Source organism: Biomphalaria glabrata, chromosome 14, assembly GCF_947242115.1.
Source record: "Biomphalaria glabrata chromosome 14, xgBioGlab47.1, whole genome shotgun sequence".
Lineage (NCBI taxonomy): Eukaryota > Metazoa > Mollusca > Gastropoda > Planorbidae > Biomphalaria > Biomphalaria glabrata.
Window position 1 is genome coordinate 21433559 of NC_074724.1, and position 20433 is coordinate 21453991.

The 20433-nt window shown below is 33.7% G+C and overlaps 1 protein-coding gene across 6 annotated transcripts in view; it reads right to left on the reverse strand.

Annotated features, from left to right (window-relative positions):
- Positions 1 to 94: 94 nt before the first annotated feature.
- The window catches only part of LOC106050313 (sodium- and chloride-dependent glycine transporter 2-like), a 54433-nt gene continuing 34094 nt past the window's right edge, over positions 95 to 20433 (reverse strand). For all 6 annotated transcript variants that reach the window (XM_056009546.1, XM_056009549.1, XM_056009548.1 and 3 more), the window contains exons 2-15: positions 16086 to 16325; positions 13198 to 13329; positions 12918 to 13058; positions 12179 to 12350; positions 11534 to 11666; positions 10394 to 10528; positions 9961 to 10064; positions 9608 to 9732; positions 9270 to 9382; positions 8762 to 8899; positions 6832 to 6931; positions 5686 to 5786; positions 5354 to 5536; positions 95 to 4387 (exon numbers count right to left, since the gene is read on the reverse strand). In XM_056009546.1, coding sequence (XP_055865521.1) covers positions 4247 to 4387; positions 5354 to 5536; positions 5686 to 5786; positions 6832 to 6931; positions 8762 to 8899; positions 9270 to 9382; positions 9608 to 9732; positions 9961 to 10064; positions 10394 to 10528; positions 11534 to 11666; positions 12179 to 12350; positions 12918 to 13058; positions 13198 to 13329; positions 16086 to 16287 — 1920 coding nt within the window. In that variant the 5' untranslated portion in view covers positions 16288 to 16325 and the 3' untranslated portion in view covers positions 95 to 4246. The remainder of the gene's footprint in view (positions 4388 to 5353; positions 5537 to 5685; positions 5787 to 6831; positions 6932 to 8761; positions 8900 to 9269; positions 9383 to 9607; positions 9733 to 9960; positions 10065 to 10393; positions 10529 to 11533; positions 11667 to 12178; positions 12351 to 12917; positions 13059 to 13197; positions 13330 to 16085; positions 16326 to 20433) is intronic.

The following is a 20433-nucleotide window of genomic DNA, read 5'->3' on the forward strand; positions in this document are numbered from 1 at the left end:
TATTGCATTGAAGACGCTCATTTGATTTTTATTCTACTTGCAAATTGTCCATTTCAACAAAATATTGTTTTAAAAAAAAATGAAGCTTTGTAGATGAAAAAATTGAAGTCTTTATTTAATTTGAATATGTTAATACTGATCATGAAACTATAGCTCAAAATACAATGTTCATTTATAACTTAAAAATAATATTAGCACACATTTTTTTCCAATCATGAAATATTTCAATGCTTTGAGATAGAATAGGAATCTTTTTTATTATATATAAACATATTTTTCGATCTTATCCAGTACCATACATATAGTTTGCACAGTTTCTACAGCAAAAGTTGATACACAGTTGACACCCAAAGTTTTTACAAATCATCAATCTGACACTTTTCCTTGTGAAAACTCAACCATAAATTGGATAAATGCTTAACAAATGTTAATTGACTAAATATTCCCAGCACATTACCTTTTTATTTAATTTACAGCCAAAGCCAATAAGAATTATTGTTAAAGTGTATAAACATTTACCAATCTTACAGACTTGTAGGTATTCCTTCAAAACTTGTTCTCTAATGAAATGAACTAGCATGTAGGTAAATGTCAATAGCAGTTCAACATTTTAATGTCCATCAATTTAAATGCTGCTCAACAAAGATATTCTAGTTAATTTAACACGTCATGTCTTTTGGACCTTAACAAACAGGTGACTTGTGTTTCTAATTATTTTCTACTCAGGTTAGTATTTTAAATATATTTTTACCTTATTATAAGTAGTAGCAAAAAATCTATTTTTATTTAATTGTGAACTTCAGTCTTTTTACAAATTCTGCCGTCTAGCAACTCTTTTTATCAATTTTTGAAAAATCTTTTGGACATTGCATTGTAAAAACATTAGTCACATTGGCCAAACATTGAACAAGATGACAGCTTATTAATGCTTTCATTTAAAAAAATAATTATGTTGAATCAATCTGAAGTAAATATAACGTTGCACTATTCTATGAACTTATACAAATCAATAAGTCAAATATTAATTAACTTGTACAAATCTTAAAGTCAAATATTAACAGCTCTAAACAGATTCAAATTGATAATATAAAAATAGCTCTACAGAAAGGAACGAATTATAAGTGAACACCTCCCTTACCAGACACACTAATAATATATGGCAAACCATAATACAAAACAACACAATGATATAGCTAAACAAAAATATATAAATTAAATTCTAATACATCACTTTTGACTAGTAACAATTTAGTCATAAATTAATTCAAGTAAATACTTGGTTATACTGATATGTTCATTTACATAGGGCCGAACAATATTTTTTAAGTTTTACTGTGCAACACAGTGTGCATATGACTTACTTTATCTTATACTTCTGTCCTTTCAAAATCAAGATTTGTTCATTAACACCTCAAGAAATACAATTGTTAGGCTTATCTTGAATATTTTTGTTTTGAACAAATTAAAATATGATACCAAATTAGAAATTTTCCAGTAAAAATATTAAAACTGAAACAAAAAATATACCTTATCCTAAGCCTATGAATAAAATATAATTTAAAAAAAAATAATTTTCCCAAGGCCTTTTTAAGTGTATAAATATTTGTTCATGTTCATTAGTACAATATTTGAACACTACAAGACAGACCTAGATAATATTTTATTTATAATATATTGGCAGTAACAACAGAATGGGGCACCAAAAGAACAGCTCAGAAATATAATATAATACTCATATCATAATATAAAGAAAAAGCATTCAAGTATTTTTAATACTAGATAGGTTTCCAACAGCTAACACAAGTGTTACAAAAGTTTTGGAGAATAAGATCTACTATCTAACTGCTAGCAAGTTTGTTACACCCAGAACACTGAAGGAGGATTTCCTCTTGTGTTCCTCTTGTAGTTGTGAACATAAATAAGTTTAACATTTTAATCAGTTTTCATTCAAACTAAGAATATGTTGGATAAAAAAAAATCAGTTGCTAGAAAAGAAAAAGAGCATCATTTTTTTAAAATTAAAAAGTAATTTAAATAATGGGCTTATCTATATATAAAATTATAAAACAAATCCTTACCGAGGTATTTAATAAATAACAAATTATTATCCTAACTTTTTTAGAAGAATACAAGTATAAATAGTCCTGTTGAAATAGGAGGCCATGGGGGCTGAGTGGTAAAGCACTTGGCCTCCAAACCGTGGGAACCCAAGTTCAAATCTTGGTAAAAACTGGGATTTTTTATGTCGGGATTCATCCAACGTAAATGGGTATCTGATAAAAGTTGGGGAAAGTAAATCAGTTGGTAGATGTGCTGGCCACATGACACCCTTGTCAGCCATAGAAACAAATGACTTGGACATAATCTGCCCTATAGCATCCCAAGGTCTGACAGAGGTACTCTACTTACTACACAATGTATAGCATAACAAATAAAAACAAAATAAACAATGTATCACATTATGAAATGGAGGTAAAGTATAAAAACAAAAACACTAGACCTACAAATAAAGAACACCATCAACCTGCCTACTCTATATCAATTAAATAGAAAAGAATTCAAATGATATATAACATAAATAGAACTTTTTTTGTAGAACAAACAAATATATTAAAAACTTCAATAAAAATTCTAAAATAGAATCTGACACTGTTTATCTGAAAGCATCAACTGCATTTTTAATTATTGGAATCACACTAAAAATTATATATATTATACTAGAAACATAAATGGATAAAGTGAGAGAAAATGCTTTGCACCTATTACCAGGCTTTCCCTTGTATGTAAACATAACCTAAAGCACCTTCATTATGGTATAAAAAGCTGTGAGAAATGAACACTTGAAAGGCTTAGAGCTTCTTAAAGGTGCAAGTCTATTGGGTTGCATGCACAAAGAGAAAATCAAGCTGGTGTTTTCAGAAGAAAAGAATGTCTTCTAATACTTAAGCATAAAGTGTCATATTAATAATCCTTAACCCATTTGAATGAGAGGCTGAAATGACAAGAATGAGACTCATGCCACTGGGAGTCAGACTATAACCTGTGTAAAATAGCTAGCCTAGATTGAACTGGACAATAATAGCTAGTTCAGGACTACATAACCTCCACCAAATATTTTCTCAAACTCACCAAGTTAGGGCTAGGTTAAATGTATTTGCTGAATCAATTCTTATATTTAAAGTCTAAATATCAGTATTGAAACATTAAAAATTATAAATATCTATGCAGTGTTTTTAAAACTTTATTAAAAAAGATTGGATGACATTTAACTGATAAATGTTTAAATCATTTTCTAATTTCTCAATTCGTCCTATTTTCTCTGATAACATATTTGTGAAAGCTTTAGAGAAGTGAAGACTTACATTTTTGCAACAGTAGAGAAGAAACTAATAGACATAAACAAAAAGGCCCCAAATATATTACATGTCATGTACAATCTAACATTACAATCATGTCAACATGTCTCTGTGAAGCACATACTGTTCAAAACCTTATCTGCTGAAGTTTGTTGCCTGTGTAATACTTTTTTTTTTTTTAAACCAGCAGTGCAGTCAACCTTAGCATGTGTCATCATAGAATAATATAAAGGTTGGACTGCAGTTTCTTTTTTCAAAGAAAAAACACCAAATCTATCTTTCATGAGGTCATCAACAAGATTAATTATATTAGATTAAGATGGCTGATAAAATAGATATTTCTTTGCATTTAAATATTACTGATATTGTTTATTACAAAAATAATTTTATTAATACATGATAACTAGATACACCAATATCCTAACAAGTCGATGGCCTCACAACAGCACAAAATATCAAATAATGTAATAAGTTGATGCTGCTGTAAAAGGCAATAGATCTAATTAATGCTTATAATAATTGTACAAGTGAATAAGTGTATAATAAGCAATAGATCTTCAAAGATCACCAAAGCCCTTCTAGACTTTTTGTATTGACAGCATGGAAGTGATTTAGCCAATTAAGAATTTGAATATCATAGATAATATTAAACAAATACAAGGGACATAAAATGTAGACAATAGATGAATGGTTCTTAGCCTACTAAGACTTAGGATATTATAGATACTTAAATAATACAAGTAACTTAGACTTTAGATACTATAGAAAGAATATATATATATAGCTTATTCTATTCAGGCTATAGTTATCAGTACAGAAAATGTATCAATGAGTCTGTGTACAGTGTGATTCTCAAATTAATGCTTTCTGTAGATTAGCATTAGCTAAACTCAACTGCGTTCACTACTAAAGTCATTGAGCATCATGCATCTCTGAGATTCATAAGTATCTGGTGAGACTTTCATGAGTTCACGATGTTCTTTTAACCGAGGGCCCCATTCATTGGTTGGTTTCATCATCATTTTTATAACCTTTTTAAAGCAAAAAAATAAACAACCAGTGAGTTCTATGCTTTGTGTGGCTTTAAATTTAAATGCCAAAAATATTAAAACAAATTTTTTGGTAACATAATATTTAAAAGATATATGTAATATAATTAGTTTGAACAAATTAATTTTATTATAATAAATCATCACTTACTGCTAAAATAAGTCAAAAAATTTTATAGAATACACTTCTACCATGTTTTGATGTCAAGAAACTTTTAAATAAATTTAATTGTCAGTTCAATGTTTAATTAGATCAAATAACAAAATGTAGATTGTCTTTTCTTTTCAAATCTATATTTTCAGATTGTCAATGAAAATAAAAAGAAGGAAAATTAATATTTGTATTGTATTCAACAACAGAGACACCATTAATTGTCTTTAAAAAAATGTTTCATTTTTCAATGTTTAACAAAGGTTGGACCATGACTATTTTCTGTAATTAACATCATGATAAATTGTAGAATGACTAAGAATGGACCTCATTCACCAATCGTAAACAAACAACATTTTGCCACGTGGTTCTCTATCTCTTCTATACAATCTAATTTTAATACACAGTGGCTGTCACGTGACAATTTTTTAGTTGTTTTATCAATATGACCACATGACTAAATATTGTTTGTTTACGATTGGTAAATGAGGTCCTTTGGGGAGAGCCAGGAATGTGCTCATTGTTGCAACAAACCAAAATGCTAAGTCCTGAGTTTAGATACACAAATACACAAGATGGCCTCAGCATAAATATCAACAGATGAAACATTTAATATGGAAAATATTGACTAATGAGTCAAATGTTTATCTTATCTTCTTTTTATATAATACTTTACTTCAAAAAGAAGATAATTACATCCTGTGTGTCATGCATCTAGTCATGCATGTTAACCAATGACTTAAATATTCTGTTTTGGCTGTACCCATGAAAGAGTGTAAAAGAAAGAGACAACTAACCTCCAACAATCCTATATTTGGTAGTCGTATCAATCCTTGAACCACCTTACATAAGGCTACTAATGGTATGGCTGATATAGACAAAATTGTGATAAAACAGCCAACCACTTCTGCCCATGTTGGAAACACATAATCTCCATAACTTGTGGGATCAAAGTCTACTGCAGTGAAAATTAAGATGGTCTGTAAAAAAACAACAACATTCAAATAATACAATGATTGAACAGAGTTTTGTTATGAAGTTTTATAAAAAAAAATAATAACAATAAAAGGTTTAATAAACAAAAATGCAATGTTGTATAATTTGTAGGCCCTATAATTTATCAACCTACTAATAAGGCTGCAGGAGTTAGAAAGCTCCAACTTATTTTCCACAGCATGCTGGGTCTCCTCCCTAGCATCAGTTCAATGTTATCTAAGAAAGTGTTTGCACCTTAAAGAACATGAAAAACAAAAACTATAAAACCAGGAAAGAAATTATGATACAAGTCAGTTGTAACAATTGTAAAAAATAAACTCAATTCCATTTATCTTCTTCATAGTCAATAATAGGATACCTACTGCAACATTTTAAGATTTATAAGTCAACAAGAAGAAATACACCAGATTGCCTGTATTGGAGGGGATAAATTGGTTGTAACACGTACTACAATGATCTAGCACACATTCATGCAGAGTTTGACAAACATAGTAGTCAAACAGTGTTGATTTCTCTATGAGGCACCTTACATTGAGTTTTATGTATCAGACATTTTTTAACTTGGTATAATTACTTGGTATTTAGTTTCAATGGACATCAAAAGAAAAACTTAAACATTCTATATTTAGGCCTACTAACATTTTAAAATGTATTTTTTTGTTTATATAAATATTTACTACTTGAAGGGCTCAATCATTCATACAAAAACTTCTTGCAATTTATCTGGATTTGTTTGCAATAATAGTTTTCTATATGTCCATATTGTTTTAGCCTTTTTTTTTGGTCATAATCTTAAAAATGTGCAACATAATTAAAATTGAAATATTTTAAAAGCACTCCATTTAGTAGTGCTATATAAATTAAATGACAAATTAACATCATTATCTGTGCAATAATGGTTTTTGATCAGCCCACTTAGTTGGAAGTTGTGAGTATTGGAAGTTCTGTCTATAAAGCCAATACTAGCGAAGGTTAAAGCACAATAGGACAAATAGCAAAACAAAAAGATTAAGGCAAAGAGCTAATGCAAACCAAATCAATTCAAACCCAGCCTATTTAACCCAGCCTATTTATGCCTTAAATGCAATATAATCATTTTTGAATAAGAATACTGGACTTCACAGACATCTTATTTTTTAGATAGAAAATAAGATTATGTCTAACTTTAAGCATGAAGTAGTAGCTCCAAAAAATGTAATCATTTTATTACTTTTATTAGTATTACTATTATTAGTATTGTTAAACGCTATGAATGTGAATATATTCAGAATTTACCTACCATAGGCATAGGATAAGGCTAAACACTCAATCAGTCCTATAAACAGTAATGAATATGTGGCTGCGTAGTTATCAAATAATTGCACAACATACATTCCACCCTTAGAGTAAAATAAAAATTTTAAACAATTTTAAAAAATCATGGAAAACTGGCATACAAAAATAAATGCAGAAAAGTGAAAAAGTTCAAACAAAAAGAATTCCTCCATTTTGATCTCTTCTTATATTATGTTTTCAAAGAAAAAAAATGAAAAAAACAAACTACACACATACTCTACAACTTCACTATTTCAATGTTTATTATCATCAAGCAAGGTCATACAGTGAAAATACTATTCTAGACAAAAATATTATTTGAAAAAAAAAGTAAAAATACATATTTTTGTAAAAAGGGTTGGCTATATTGCTGAAATTTATTCTATATTTCAAACCAAAAACATTCTTAAAAAATCCTTTTTGATCAAATATTACCTGTTATTATAGGTAAAAATCTGCACTTTTAATAAAAAAAATATAACAACAAAATTTCATAATCAGCCTAATAACTAGTTTAAATATTGGTTCCCGGTCACTTCATCCCCGGTCACTTCATCCCCGGTCACTTCATCCCCGGTCATTTCATCCCCGGTCACTTCATCCCCGGTCACTTCATCCCCGGTCATTTCATCCCCTGGTCATTTCATTCCCTGGTCACTTCATCCCCCGGTCACTTCATCCCCCGGTCACTTCATCCCCCGGTCATTTCATCCCCAATTAAATATTTTATATATAAATATGATTATGTAGAATGCTTTCTTTTTTACATTTTATGACATATTACTAATGCGTTTATAGTGTTTCCTCTTCCACTTTGTATTCTTAATGAGAAATCTAATATTATATGATAATCTGGATGTGTACTTATCTATAGCGTAATGATTAAAGGCCAAGGTGTAGTGCAAGTAGTGGGAATCTTTTGATAGATAGAAGTGCGATTAGAATAATTATGACCGTGCCGCTGATAACTTATCATCAAAGGCCAAGGTGTGGTGCAAGTAGAGGAAATCTTTTGAGAGATAGAAGTGCGATTACAATAATTATGACCGTGCCGCTGATAACTTATCATCAAAGGCCAAGCTGTGGTGAAAGTACGACCATGTTTCACTTTATTTGATTTTTCAATCGCTCTTTCTTGAAAATGGGCGAGTCATTTTTAGCCTTGTAATAAGGTTTTAATTTTTTCTAATAAAGGCGGTCTTCCTTATAAACATTAAAGTTACAAATTGTGTTATAGGACTTTATTTATATCGATATTTCATTTCTACATGTATATGTAAGTATGTATTTTGTTTATTGATATTCACTTTAGATATCGAAACTGGTGGGGGGCCTCTAGTTATGTGAACATACCCGTCATGATGAGGTTCCTATAGCCTTAAAATTAATTGTTTGAATGCTTATTGGAAATAATCTTGCATGTATATTTAGGGTGTGATTCTCTCTCTCTCTCTCTCTCTCTATCTCTTTCTCTCTCTCTGTCATTTAAATAAAAAAGGAATACATTAAATATTGCTCATTTAATGCTTTTTAAAATTACAATTTGTTAGATAAAATTATCAGATGATGAAAATATCAGGGGATGAAGTGACCGGGGGATGAAGTGACCAGGGGATGAAATGACCGGGGGATGAAGTGACCGGGGGATGAAGTGACCAGGGGATGAAATGACCAGGGGATGAAATGACCGGGGATGAAGTGACCGGGGATGAAGTGACCGGGGATGAAATGACCGGGGATGAAGTGACCGGGGATGAAGTGACCGGGGATGAAGTGACCGGTCACCTAAATATTAACCTACGTGCCATAATTAAATTAATTTAAATTACTGTATTAAACGTTCATGTCCAGCACATGTCTTGACTAATTAAGCAGTTCCATAAATGTTCACCAACCTGTGTGCAGAAAGATAAACCTATCAGATATCCAACTACAGCAATGCTCAATAGCAGTATAAAGGATCTCTTGCCAGGTCTGAAAAACTCTGTGAAAGTGTCTAGTATAGTGGTATGGACTGTGGTAACTGTTGCAATCTGACATGAAACAGCAAAATGAAAATGATAAATTATATAGAATGACATAAAGTGTTTTATTTCTTTGTTGAAACTGTAAAACTATTTTTGCAGTTTATTTAGAATTGTACAACTTATCTTAACAAAAAAAAAAACATGAGCTATTAAGACTCAATATTTTACAATTTTACAAAATGGAAATGTTAAAAAAAAAATCAAGTGTGTCAATTTGATCTTACACTGTTATGTGTACTGTTATATATGCCTACTGTTGCAGCAAATACTGCAAAATGTCTTTCATTACCAAATGAGAGCTTAATTTCTAAAAGACAGCACAGAGTCCAGTATTTCAATTCTATTGAAGAAACAATGACAAAGTGTTCAGAAGTACCTGTGTTCCCAGTCCGAGAGTTATCAGCATTAAGAAGAAGAGAACTGACCAGAGTTGGGAGACTGGCAGTTTTGTAACCACTTCAGGATATACAATAAAAGCAAGTCCAGGGCCTGTCAACAAAATAAAACAACAATGGTTTAAATTTATATTACATCAAGCACTAGTAAAAATAGATTTTTAAAAAATTAACATTTATTGGAGTTCTTATAATTTTATATAATTAACAATTTTTAAGCTACTACTATATCCTAATTAACACTTAATCAACAAAGTTTTAGCTAAAAATTATACAAATAATTACACATTCAGAATGCAAATGTATCAAATAATGTTACCATCTCTAGCAACATTTTCCACAGATTGATGTAACTCATGGGCCATGTATCCAATGATTGAAAATATTACAAGTCCAGCAAACACACTTGTCAATGAATCAAGAATGGATACAAGCACAGCATCACTACACAGAGTGAAACACATAATAAAATGTATTAGAGTCTTTAATGTATCAGTAATAACCATATCAGTATAATTGTGTTCCCATTATATAAATATAATGGGCAATAATGGCAATTATTACAAGTAAGATAAGAAAATAAACATTTCAAATAATTGTTCAACAAGAATCATCTCACTTTTAGCACAATTTTTGTGATGAAAAAAATAAAAAGAAACACCAGAAACTTACAAAAGACAATTGTTTTTAAATTTGTTGTAGCTGGCTAGAGTAATCAGTCCACCCCAACATGGAGACAGAGAGAAAAATATTTGAACAGCAGCATCTTTCCAGACCTAGAAACACTTCAACAGTATTAGTTTTGCTTTGTCTTTATGAATATTAATGTACATTTCTATGGATTTGTAATTACAAAATTAAACTTTTGTTATTCTTAATTACAAAATCTTATATTAATAAGCAATTTTCAGTGGTGAGGACATTTTATAAGTCTTTCATACTATGATTTTTTGTAGATTTAAGTAAAAATTGAATGACTTTGATACTTTGAAGGCAGAAAAGTTATTAAATCAGTTAGTCTTCAGCCAAAATTTATCCCAAATTCTTAAAATCTATTAAATTTACACAAAATATTTTGTTTTTCAATACAAATAAAATGACTTACCTTTGCATTTAAAAGCTGATCCCATTTTGGAATGAGGTAGTATAGAATTCCTTCTTTTGAACCCGGAAGAGTTAATCCCCTGACCAACAGGATAGTGAGGACAAGGTAAGGGAAGAATGCAGTGAAGTAGACAGCCTGTTAAAACACAATCAAATTAATGACACCTACAGGATTTAATCAAATTTTACACTTATGTTAAGGGAGGATACACTTTAAATTTTGTTGATGCCTAAGATAATAAGGATTTTCTAAAAATATTATACACATGTTGAGCTAGAATAGCAAGTTTCAAATGCCCCCTTCAGAAATGATGATTTTTACATCCTCACTTAAAAATTTATTTGGCATAGCAGTAATGACAGACCACATAACTAGGTGGGGGTGCGGTGGCTGAGTGATTAAGTGCTCAGCTTCTGAACCTGAGGTCCTGGGTTAGAATCTTAGTGGAACGCTGGGAGTTTGACTTTCGGGATTTTTAGGGTGTCCCTGAGTCCACCCAATTCTAATGGGTACCTGATTTTAGTTGGGGAAAGTAAAGGCGGTTGGTCGTTGTGCTGGCCACATGATACCCTGCTCGTTAACGGTTGGCCATAGAAACAGATGACCTTAACATCATCTGCCTCATAGATCGCAAGGTCTGAAAGGGAAACTTTACTTTTACATGACTAGCCAGTCATCCAAATAATAAATTAACCCTAATAGCCCTACAAGATTAAAAAGTTATATTTTTTTAACATATCTTTTATTTTCAATTTATAAAACATTTTAAAACAATTTTAAACATAAAACTTTTTTTTTGCATTCTTAGCAATTATATTGTCAAAATGGCAACAGAAAAAAAAATTCAATGTGTGTAAACTATTTTTCAACAGGGTTACACATTCCTTTGTTTTTATTTATATTATTATTATATATTTAAAAAAAAAAAAGAAAGAAAATGTAATATGACTGGTTATATATAATTATAGCAGGGCTATAAGTTTGCTGTCTGTCTGACAAGCAATAAGACTTGCATATTCTAACCCCAAAAATTGTTGTGGCCTATTTTTGATAGAATACAATGAATACACATAAAATAAAATCTGTTAATATTAACAGTTACAATTATACAAAGAATATTTGAACTGCAAAGTTACCCGCCTTTCCTGAGGACTTGATGCCTTTTGCCAAACAAATGCAGACTAAAGTCCATGCTAGAAGAAGACATAGTGCTAGCTCCCACTTCACACCTCCAATAGATTCAATTCCTTTTGTAATATCTAGAACAACTTTACTGAAATGTGATAGTGACTTAAGATATAAACATGTTTAGAAATATTTTTTTTTAATTTCAATTTGAAATGTAGTGAAAATTTTTTTAAAAGATATTTATAAAAAAATAACTATTTTGGTCAGTATTTTTATTTTGAAATAGCAAAAACAGAAGATGATAAATAGGGTGTACCATCAGACATTAATGACATGATACAAAAGTTATTTCAATCAATGTTGCAAAATACATTTCACTAGTTAGATCTACTAAAACTATAGGCCTAATGCACCAAACAACAAAATATTGATTAGAAGACATTTCTTATCAAGTTAACTATTTTAAGACTCTTCACATCAGAATATTTCTTTCAGTCAAGCTTAGACACTTGACTTTACTTGAAAGAATTGTTTTTTGAGATGAACTTTCCACTGTTATCATTAGAATTCAACACACTAGATCATTTTGTGTTTAATACAAGAATAAACAAAAGGTCTGCAGACTACCGAGGTAAAAAACAAAGACAAAGCCCTTACTGAAAGTACTCATCACTGGAAGAAGTGTACTGGACATTAGTAGAATTGGCCAGTCCCTGGATGTAGTTGAAGTATGATTCATTCACTTGACCACTGTGGTAGCAGGTTTCATTTAACCAGACACCATTGTGAAAAGTACAGTTGTACATGACAGCATGGTCAGCAAGACAGTCTTTAATAAAAGTTAAATGTTATAATAAATGACAGCATAGTCAACAAGACAGTATGTAATAAAGTTAAATTGTATAGGCCTAATTAGTAACAGTAATGCTGTAAACTTTAATGGTAAAGTTAGTACTTGTTTGATTCTACAATCAGAATTTTTTTTTTTTGCAGTTGACTATAGGTTTAGCAAGTAAAAAAGTGTAGTCAAGGGAAATCAGATTCTTCTTCCTTCCTACCATGATGCTTCATTGAGTGGTATGCACTTCTGACTGTCATGAAGTGGCCCAGAGTTTGAAATTTTAATTAAACGTTTTAGTAAGTAACTAAAAAAAAATAATTAAACTACAATTTTAACTATACCTTTTTTTCTAGTTATTATAAACAATGGCCTTAATTTTTTTAGTTGGACTAAAAGTTTCTAACTTTTTAGTTAACTTTTGCCTATCGGCTATCACTAACTGCTACATCACCAATTTCCTTAAGATTATATTCTTTTTTTTTTTAGTAATTTAAGAATCCTTGGACCATTTTATATTGAAGAAATCCAGATCTTGTTTAATTCAACTTCACTTACTTTCAGAACTCCAATCACCACAGTAGCTCCAGGGTAATCTCTCTTGGAATGAGGCAAACAAGTAGTACAGGGTCCAGGCAATGATCATGTTGTAATAGATGGCGATGAGGCAGGAGACAATGAACATTGCCCAGCCGACACCTGGAGTAAGAAAATGAAGAGCAAAAATTTAGCTCCAAAAGAATGAATCTACATTGAAAGACCAGACTTGTGTATGTAAATCTATATATAACAATGTTCATAAATCATTAGTTTTATAGACCTTTAAAGAAAAGGTTACCTTGAAAGAAAGGAGACACCGACCAAATAGAGACGACACCAGAACTAGCAAATTGTCCAAATGATAGCTCCAGAAAAACCATTGGAATTCCAGTTATAAAGAGCATCACTGCAAAAGGAATAAGAAAAGCACCTGGAAAAAAAAAGAAAAAAGAATATTTCAGTTCAATTAAATGTGCAAAGTTGAATCCTTTTTTTTACAAAGCTTATTCCAACTCTTGTCTGTCTGTTAAAAGTTTTAAACAAATTATTCTAACCACACCCATTTTCAGATCAAGTTGAAACTTTACAGTTATTTCTTTTACCTAACAGAACAAAAATCAATCAAATAAATAAACCAATTACTTAATTAAATATTGGTAATTAATTACTTTGTTTGGTATCAAAAAGGGGGAAAAATTGCATCTTATTGAGAGATATGGATGTATATGTGGAGTAATTCCCCTTTAAACGTTTAGTACACTTTTTTTCCTGTTATTTACCATTTTCGAATCAAATTGAAATTTTGCATAATTATTCATTGTCGATGACAATACATGAATTAATTAAAAAACCTGTATTTAATAAGTTAATCACTTTGTGGTAATTGATCAATTTTATCTAATGTAGAAAATAGGAAACTTATCCCTACAGTATTGAGATAGGCCTATATGCCAGTAATTTTTGCTGTTCTTATTTTTCCTTAGACTTAGGGTAAGCTTAATTTTTTTTTTTTTTTAAAGATTTTTTTTTTCAGATTTTTCTTCTTATTTTCTTATAACGCCAAAAGTCTTATGTATGGCTTATATAATGATTCTATTAGAATTGATAAAATAAGATATATGGTATACTATACATTTAACGAACTAACAATTTTTATATTTGCATATTTTACCAAGAATTTTTATAGGCCTAAATGGAAGTACCAATTATGGTTAAACATATTATTATCCTGAATAAATGTTTTACAGTTCAAATCGATAATAAAATAAAACATTAATTAGGTTAAAGCTAACGTCCACGTTACAGATCGCCAGGTCTGGGGAACTCTTCACTAGACGTCACCCTCACCATATTTCGCTTTACTATTGAAAAACAGATTATAAGATGTTAGGAAAAATGAGACCGACCGATTCTGTCAAGAGATCAGTGTTTACGTCATGGTGACTGAGATACTAATACTCCAGTCCAGCGCAGGATGAGCGACCTCTGCACTACTTCTGTTATTAATAATTATTTAAGATTAATAACATTCTGAAATATCTATGCAATAAAATATTAATGCTCTGTAAAGTCTGTAACGATAAATTAATAAGATTTTCTAATGTTTTAATTATGCGTAAAGAAACAAGGCAATAATAGCAAACTACATGAGTCACGTGACGAGGAGACAGGCTATTTAGATTTATGACTATACAATTTCAATAATTCATACCGGAATAGCAGCATCTGTTTTTATTATTTATCAACGAGTTCTTCTTCTAGACCAAAAAAAAAAGAAATTAGGGGAAATATTTCTGTCTGCAGTCCCTCAAGTCTACATCAAGGAGAGAAAAGCAAAGCTTTTAATTCAAGACATCTTGTGGTCAACTTCGTCAGATAGACCTACAATTACTTGTGTATTTGCTTGCTACTACTAGATCTATATGTTTATTGCTTACAGTCATTTGTTTTATTCTGTCTAAGTCACGGATTGTTTCCATCTACTGTCCCGCCTCCCTTTAGTTCAATAACGTCCACAATCTCGACCAACTTAACAACAGTTTCTTCCCCCCCCCCCCCCCCCCACTTCGCTTTCCTCCCTAACGTTTTCGTCCGAAATCCAGCCTTAAGCATGAGTTAAGCATAGGTCAAGGTTCAGAGAGCAAAGTTCACAAAACAACGGAGCCGTGTTGAGTATTATCGCTAAGACCAAGCCAAAACAGATTAAGTTACAAGGCAATCATTATTTCTCTCTTACGGCTTAAGGCTTCAATGGTTCCATAACTAGAATCAGGACTTCTATCTGTTTTATGAGTAGGTTTCAGCTAAAGTGGTTTCGTAGGTAGACTTGGGGAGACTTAGTTCCTTAATTAGGCTGTATAGAGGTTTAAGACTTGGGGAGACTTAGTTCCTTAACTAGGCTGTATAGAGGTTTTATAACAAGACTTCGTACTCCTTATTATGCACCAGTCTCTCAGTAATAGAATGAAAGCTTCAAAGTCGCAATACAAAGTAATCATTATTCGCATTTAGACCCCAATCGCTCTATAATTAAAATATACTCATAGTCTTTCGTACCTACGTTATATATGCAAAAGGCCTGCACTATAACATAACTTACAGTAGCTATGAAAGGCTTGTAGACTTGTGCATTCTTTGGTATACCATGAGCAGGTAGAATACTTTTGTCTCACTCCAAAGTATTAACCCATTCATTTTTTTTCCTGTTCTGGCTTGTAGATACCAGACTATCATTGAAACAAATGTCACAGTAATTTATCGACTTTCACTGGCTTTAAATAAAACAGGCAGAGAGAGAGAGAGAGAGAGAGCAAGAAATGAGTAAATGTATAGATTAAAAGAATATGATACAGAAATATAACTAACAGAATAATAGATACAATAGATAGATACAATAGATAGATACCTAGAGGTGTGTGAGGACAGACGCAGACGGCGAAAAGAAAATCTTAATCCACCACCGGCGGACAATGGTTATGCTGCCATGGATGTGGCAAAATATGTTGATCACAGCTGGGGCTGCTTAGCCTTGGGAAATATTGCATTCCTAATTAATCTTCGGACTCGAAGACAAGCCTTATCATTATATGTGTGAAAGAGGAAAAGAAAGAGAGAGATCACCGAGGAATGATCCCGTACGCGACAGGTGGCAGTTATTGTTTCCCCCATTTCTTATTTTTAACTCACCGCCTCCATTTTTATAGCAGACGTACGGGAACCTCCAGACGTTGCCTAGGCCGACTGCGTAGCTCAGGCAGGACAGAAAGAAGTCCAGCTTCCTTGACCAGTTGCCTCGATGGTCTGACTCTTCAATAACATCGGGCACCTTTTCCGAGTCTTCGTTGGAGCGGACGGGCATGAAACCCTGGTCCTTCTCAGTTTTGACCATCGTTGGACTTGAGGTACGTGGAACTGTTACATATAAGTCTGAAACGATAAACATACACACACACACAACGTTAGAGTGACATGGCGTAGATAGTTTTGTGTACAGTTGAAGGTCGTCAGAGAATTGAATTAAGAATGGAGGTATATCTTAAAGAAGACATTTTAACAAGTAATATTCATGCCACTGAATTTATATGCTTGTAAAAGTTGTTGTTTTTTTGCACATACAACATATACTGCAAGTCCGTTCATTTTTTCGGCGGTTTTTGTACTTTAGAATAGCGTGTTTCCTAAGTTAATGATAGTAGATACCCTTCCATTGCCATCTAGGGGGGAGCGCTGTGAGCTTTGTCATCGGGGTCCAGGACGAAGACCTGGCGCCAAGCATTGTTTCTTCTATTCGAAATTTATTAAATGCATTTTCTGCGGTGTTCACAGAACAATATCCTGCTATTCTAACAAAAAAAAAAAAAACGAGACAAAGCTGCTAATCACTGTACTTTACTAACGGAGCCCAGTGGATGGTCTGTGACTTGAATGCTCCTAGATTTACTTTTTTATTAATGGACTCCAGCAACTAGTAGGACAGATAACAGTGTGAGATATTTGTTTGAAAGGGGGGTTGAATATTACATTGGTCACATTCATAAGATAACTATAGTTTTGAATTAGTTCATTTTTTTTAAGGGAAGGAATGCTTGAACCTCACCCCCGCTACTGTAATTTGGTGACAGTATTTTGTTTTAGTTTTTATCAGATCGTAGCTTGAATGTCTCGTAGATTTACTATAATAACGGAGGGGTTGAATCTTACCCCCCCCCCCCCCCATTAGGAAAGTAAATTTGTTAATTGCAGTTTTGTTTGGGGGGGGGGGGGGGGAGATTGAGTGAACCGTAAAAAATTCTGGATACGATCATGGTATTAGAAAATTGTAGTTTTGCTTTAGTTTTTTTTTTTTTTTTTTTTTTAATAATTTTATTTAAGAGGAGTTAACTTGAACCTAACAAAAGTTAGGCTAATTGGATTCGGTGAATAGAGATTTGGGGAACAGTCCTGCCGACCTCCTCGTGGTGTCCTCTAAGTTAAACTCTTGCTCTTGAGGTGTTCCAAAAAAAAATTAATGTTGCTGGAGCCTCCGACACTTTCTGACTTTTTATCACACTCGACTAGTGCAGAGCTCTTCTAGTGGAGATTTGGAGAAAGCGCTGAGATCTGGCTGAGGTGTTTTATTTCACGCTTGTCTGGTGCAGAGCTTTGCTGGTGAAGGTTTCTAGAAAGCGCTGAGATCTGGCTGAGGTGTTTTATTTCACGCTCGTCTGGTGCAGAGCTTTGCTGGTGAAGGTTTCTAGAAAGCGCTGAGATCTGGCTGAGGTGTTTTATTTCACGCTCGTCTGGTGCAGAGCTTTGCTGGTGAAGGTTTCTAGAAAGCGCTGAGATCTGGCTGAGGTGTTTTATTTCACGCTCGTCTGGTGCAGAGCTCTGCTGGTGAAGGTTTCTAGAAAGCGCTGAGATCTGGCTGAGGTGTTTTATTTCACGCTCGTCTGGTGCAGAGCTCTGCTGGTGAAGGTTTCTAGAAAGCGCTGAGATCTGGCTGAGGTGTTTTATTTCACGCTCGTCTGGTGCAGAGCTCTGCTGGTGAAGGTTTCTAGAAAGCGCTGAGATCTGGCTGAGGTGTTTTATTTCACGCTCGTCTGGTGCAGAGCTCTGCTGGTGAAGGTTTCTAGAAAGCGCTGAGATCTGGCTGAGGTGTTTTATTTCACGCTCGTCTGGTGCAGAGCTTTGCTGGTGAAGGTTTCTAGAAAGCGCTGAGATCTGGCTGAGGTGTTGTATTTCACGCTCGTCTGTGTGACAAGTCAAAAACTCGCTGTCAGAGTCACTCAAATTTATCACAGCATTAATTATTATTTTTCATTATTTATTTATTTTATTTCAATTATTTCCCCGTCCTAACCCCAATTTCTTCACCCGCACCACCTTTTCCTCTCCAGGCTAGACTTAGTTGACCACCTTGGAGATAGGTAAGGCGCGTCCTTTCATTTATCTGCCCTTGATCGGGGAAAGGTAAACACACAATCTCTTTTGTCTTACCCGCCGGATGTCTGAAGGACGGTCGCGGTTCACACCACCTTGGTTTGAACGCAAGCTAATCCCTCCCCCCCCCCCCTTCTCTCACGTCTCTCTTTGATCTAAGAGATTACCCTGGTCAACACACCGCGTGATATTCCAAGGTGCGGCTCCCACCTCGAGTCAAATCCACCCACGTGGAAGATAATGCTAAGCCTAGGACATTTCCGGTTCCCGCCCACATTTTCCGGGCATATATAAAGTAGATCCAAATCAAATCAGGCTCTCTTTCATTCTCATTTGAGCTGAGCTATCGAGTCTGGACTATATCATTTATTCTCCCTCCTAGAGGAATACTTGGTGGTAAGCCGAACTTAATCACAAGTTCCATCTTAATTACTCTGTGTATATTTCCATTGGATTTTATCATGTGTATTTTGCCTAGTTCATTTATATTTAATTAGTGCATTGTGTATTTCTCACTGGCGTAAGTAGAAAACATAAACATGTCCTATGTATTTATTTTGTATTGCATTAATCTATTAATGCTACGTTGCTCAATTGATCGTTGGTGCAACCATGTATGTATATATTTGTACATCCATTTTATTTCCTTTATCTCGGTTGACCGCCTTGATAACTTTACTAGCGCACTGATACTGCGTCTAGAAAAGAGATAGGAATTATCTCCCCTGTAAGGAATTATCTCCCCTGTAGTCATTCTACTCTTATGAGAGTTACCCCGCTTGAACGGACACACTCTCAATTCAAGCGTGCTCCATTGTTCTCGACCCACGGTCATATGTAAACAATCATCTGGGTCGCTGACCACCGCCCAATTCAACCCCCCCCCCTTTTTCTTTCTCTATCCACCTGTGTTGTTTATTTGAGATTATTATTTCCCCTTCTATGTACATTTTATATTATTACCTTCCCTTTTATGTACATTTTATATTGCTACTATCTGCCATCTATTTTTCCAAATCCCATTTGTCATCATTTCCCCTTTGTGCTCTAAAGCAATTTTACCAATCTGACGAATGCACCTCAGTCGAGGGCATCGATAAGATGCATGAGAGACATGTCCTAACTTGTCTTTATTTATCCGCAGCCTCCCTCAGGTGTCTGCCTATTTATCGGATTACTTACCTGCCTATTTGCCTATCACCTATTGCCTATTTAGTTGATATCAAGAATCACCTACTATCTTTGTGCTTAGTGCTATTCAGCACTGCCCTAGCTCACTGACCTGCCTATTTATTCATTGGATCAACGATCTATTTACCTGCATTTGTGCTTAGTGCTATTCAGCACCGCACTTGCCTACTGAGATCTACTCAACTCAACCACTTGGCGCTATCGGCATTGCCCGCCTATTCGACAGCCCACCTGTCAAGCTATTAGGCGCGACGTCCCTATAGAGTCAGATCTGTGCGAGACGTCATAGCTACGCCAACCCTCGGCAACTCACTGGACATATCCTGTCAACTACGCTGCCCACGGCAGATCAGCTCTGCCCGCAGTATCCTTGTGCCCACGGTAGCCGGCCACCCGCCCTACTGTGCCCACTACAGATATTAGATTTTGGGGATTGAGACTCCACCAGAACTATATCCCGGCGTCCCTCTATCCGCTAGAGCGCCACTTCCAGCTGCAGAACCTCAAGCCAGGACACAGCCAGCTGCGACATCAACAGGAATACCAGCTAAGTCAGAGGACAAAGTGACATTCTCTCTTATTAGGTGCAAGAGTGATGATTAAACATAGAATATACTAGAGATAGATGCAAACCCTCCCCCTTTTTATTATTATATGTATATTTATGTAAATAAATATCCTTTATTTTAACTTTTGTATCTATCTTTCATTGCTTTGTCTCGTTGCGTGTCTGCTCCCGATTCATATGCTGATAAGTGGGGGTGTGATAGCATTAAAAATAATCATCCCCTAGACATTAAACGCGCCAAACACACGTCACATTTCCCCACCTGTCACAGTCTGGTGCAGAGCTTTGCTGGTGAAGGTTTCTAGAAAGCCCTGAGATCTGGCTGAGGTGTTTTATTTCACGCTCGTCTGGTGCAGA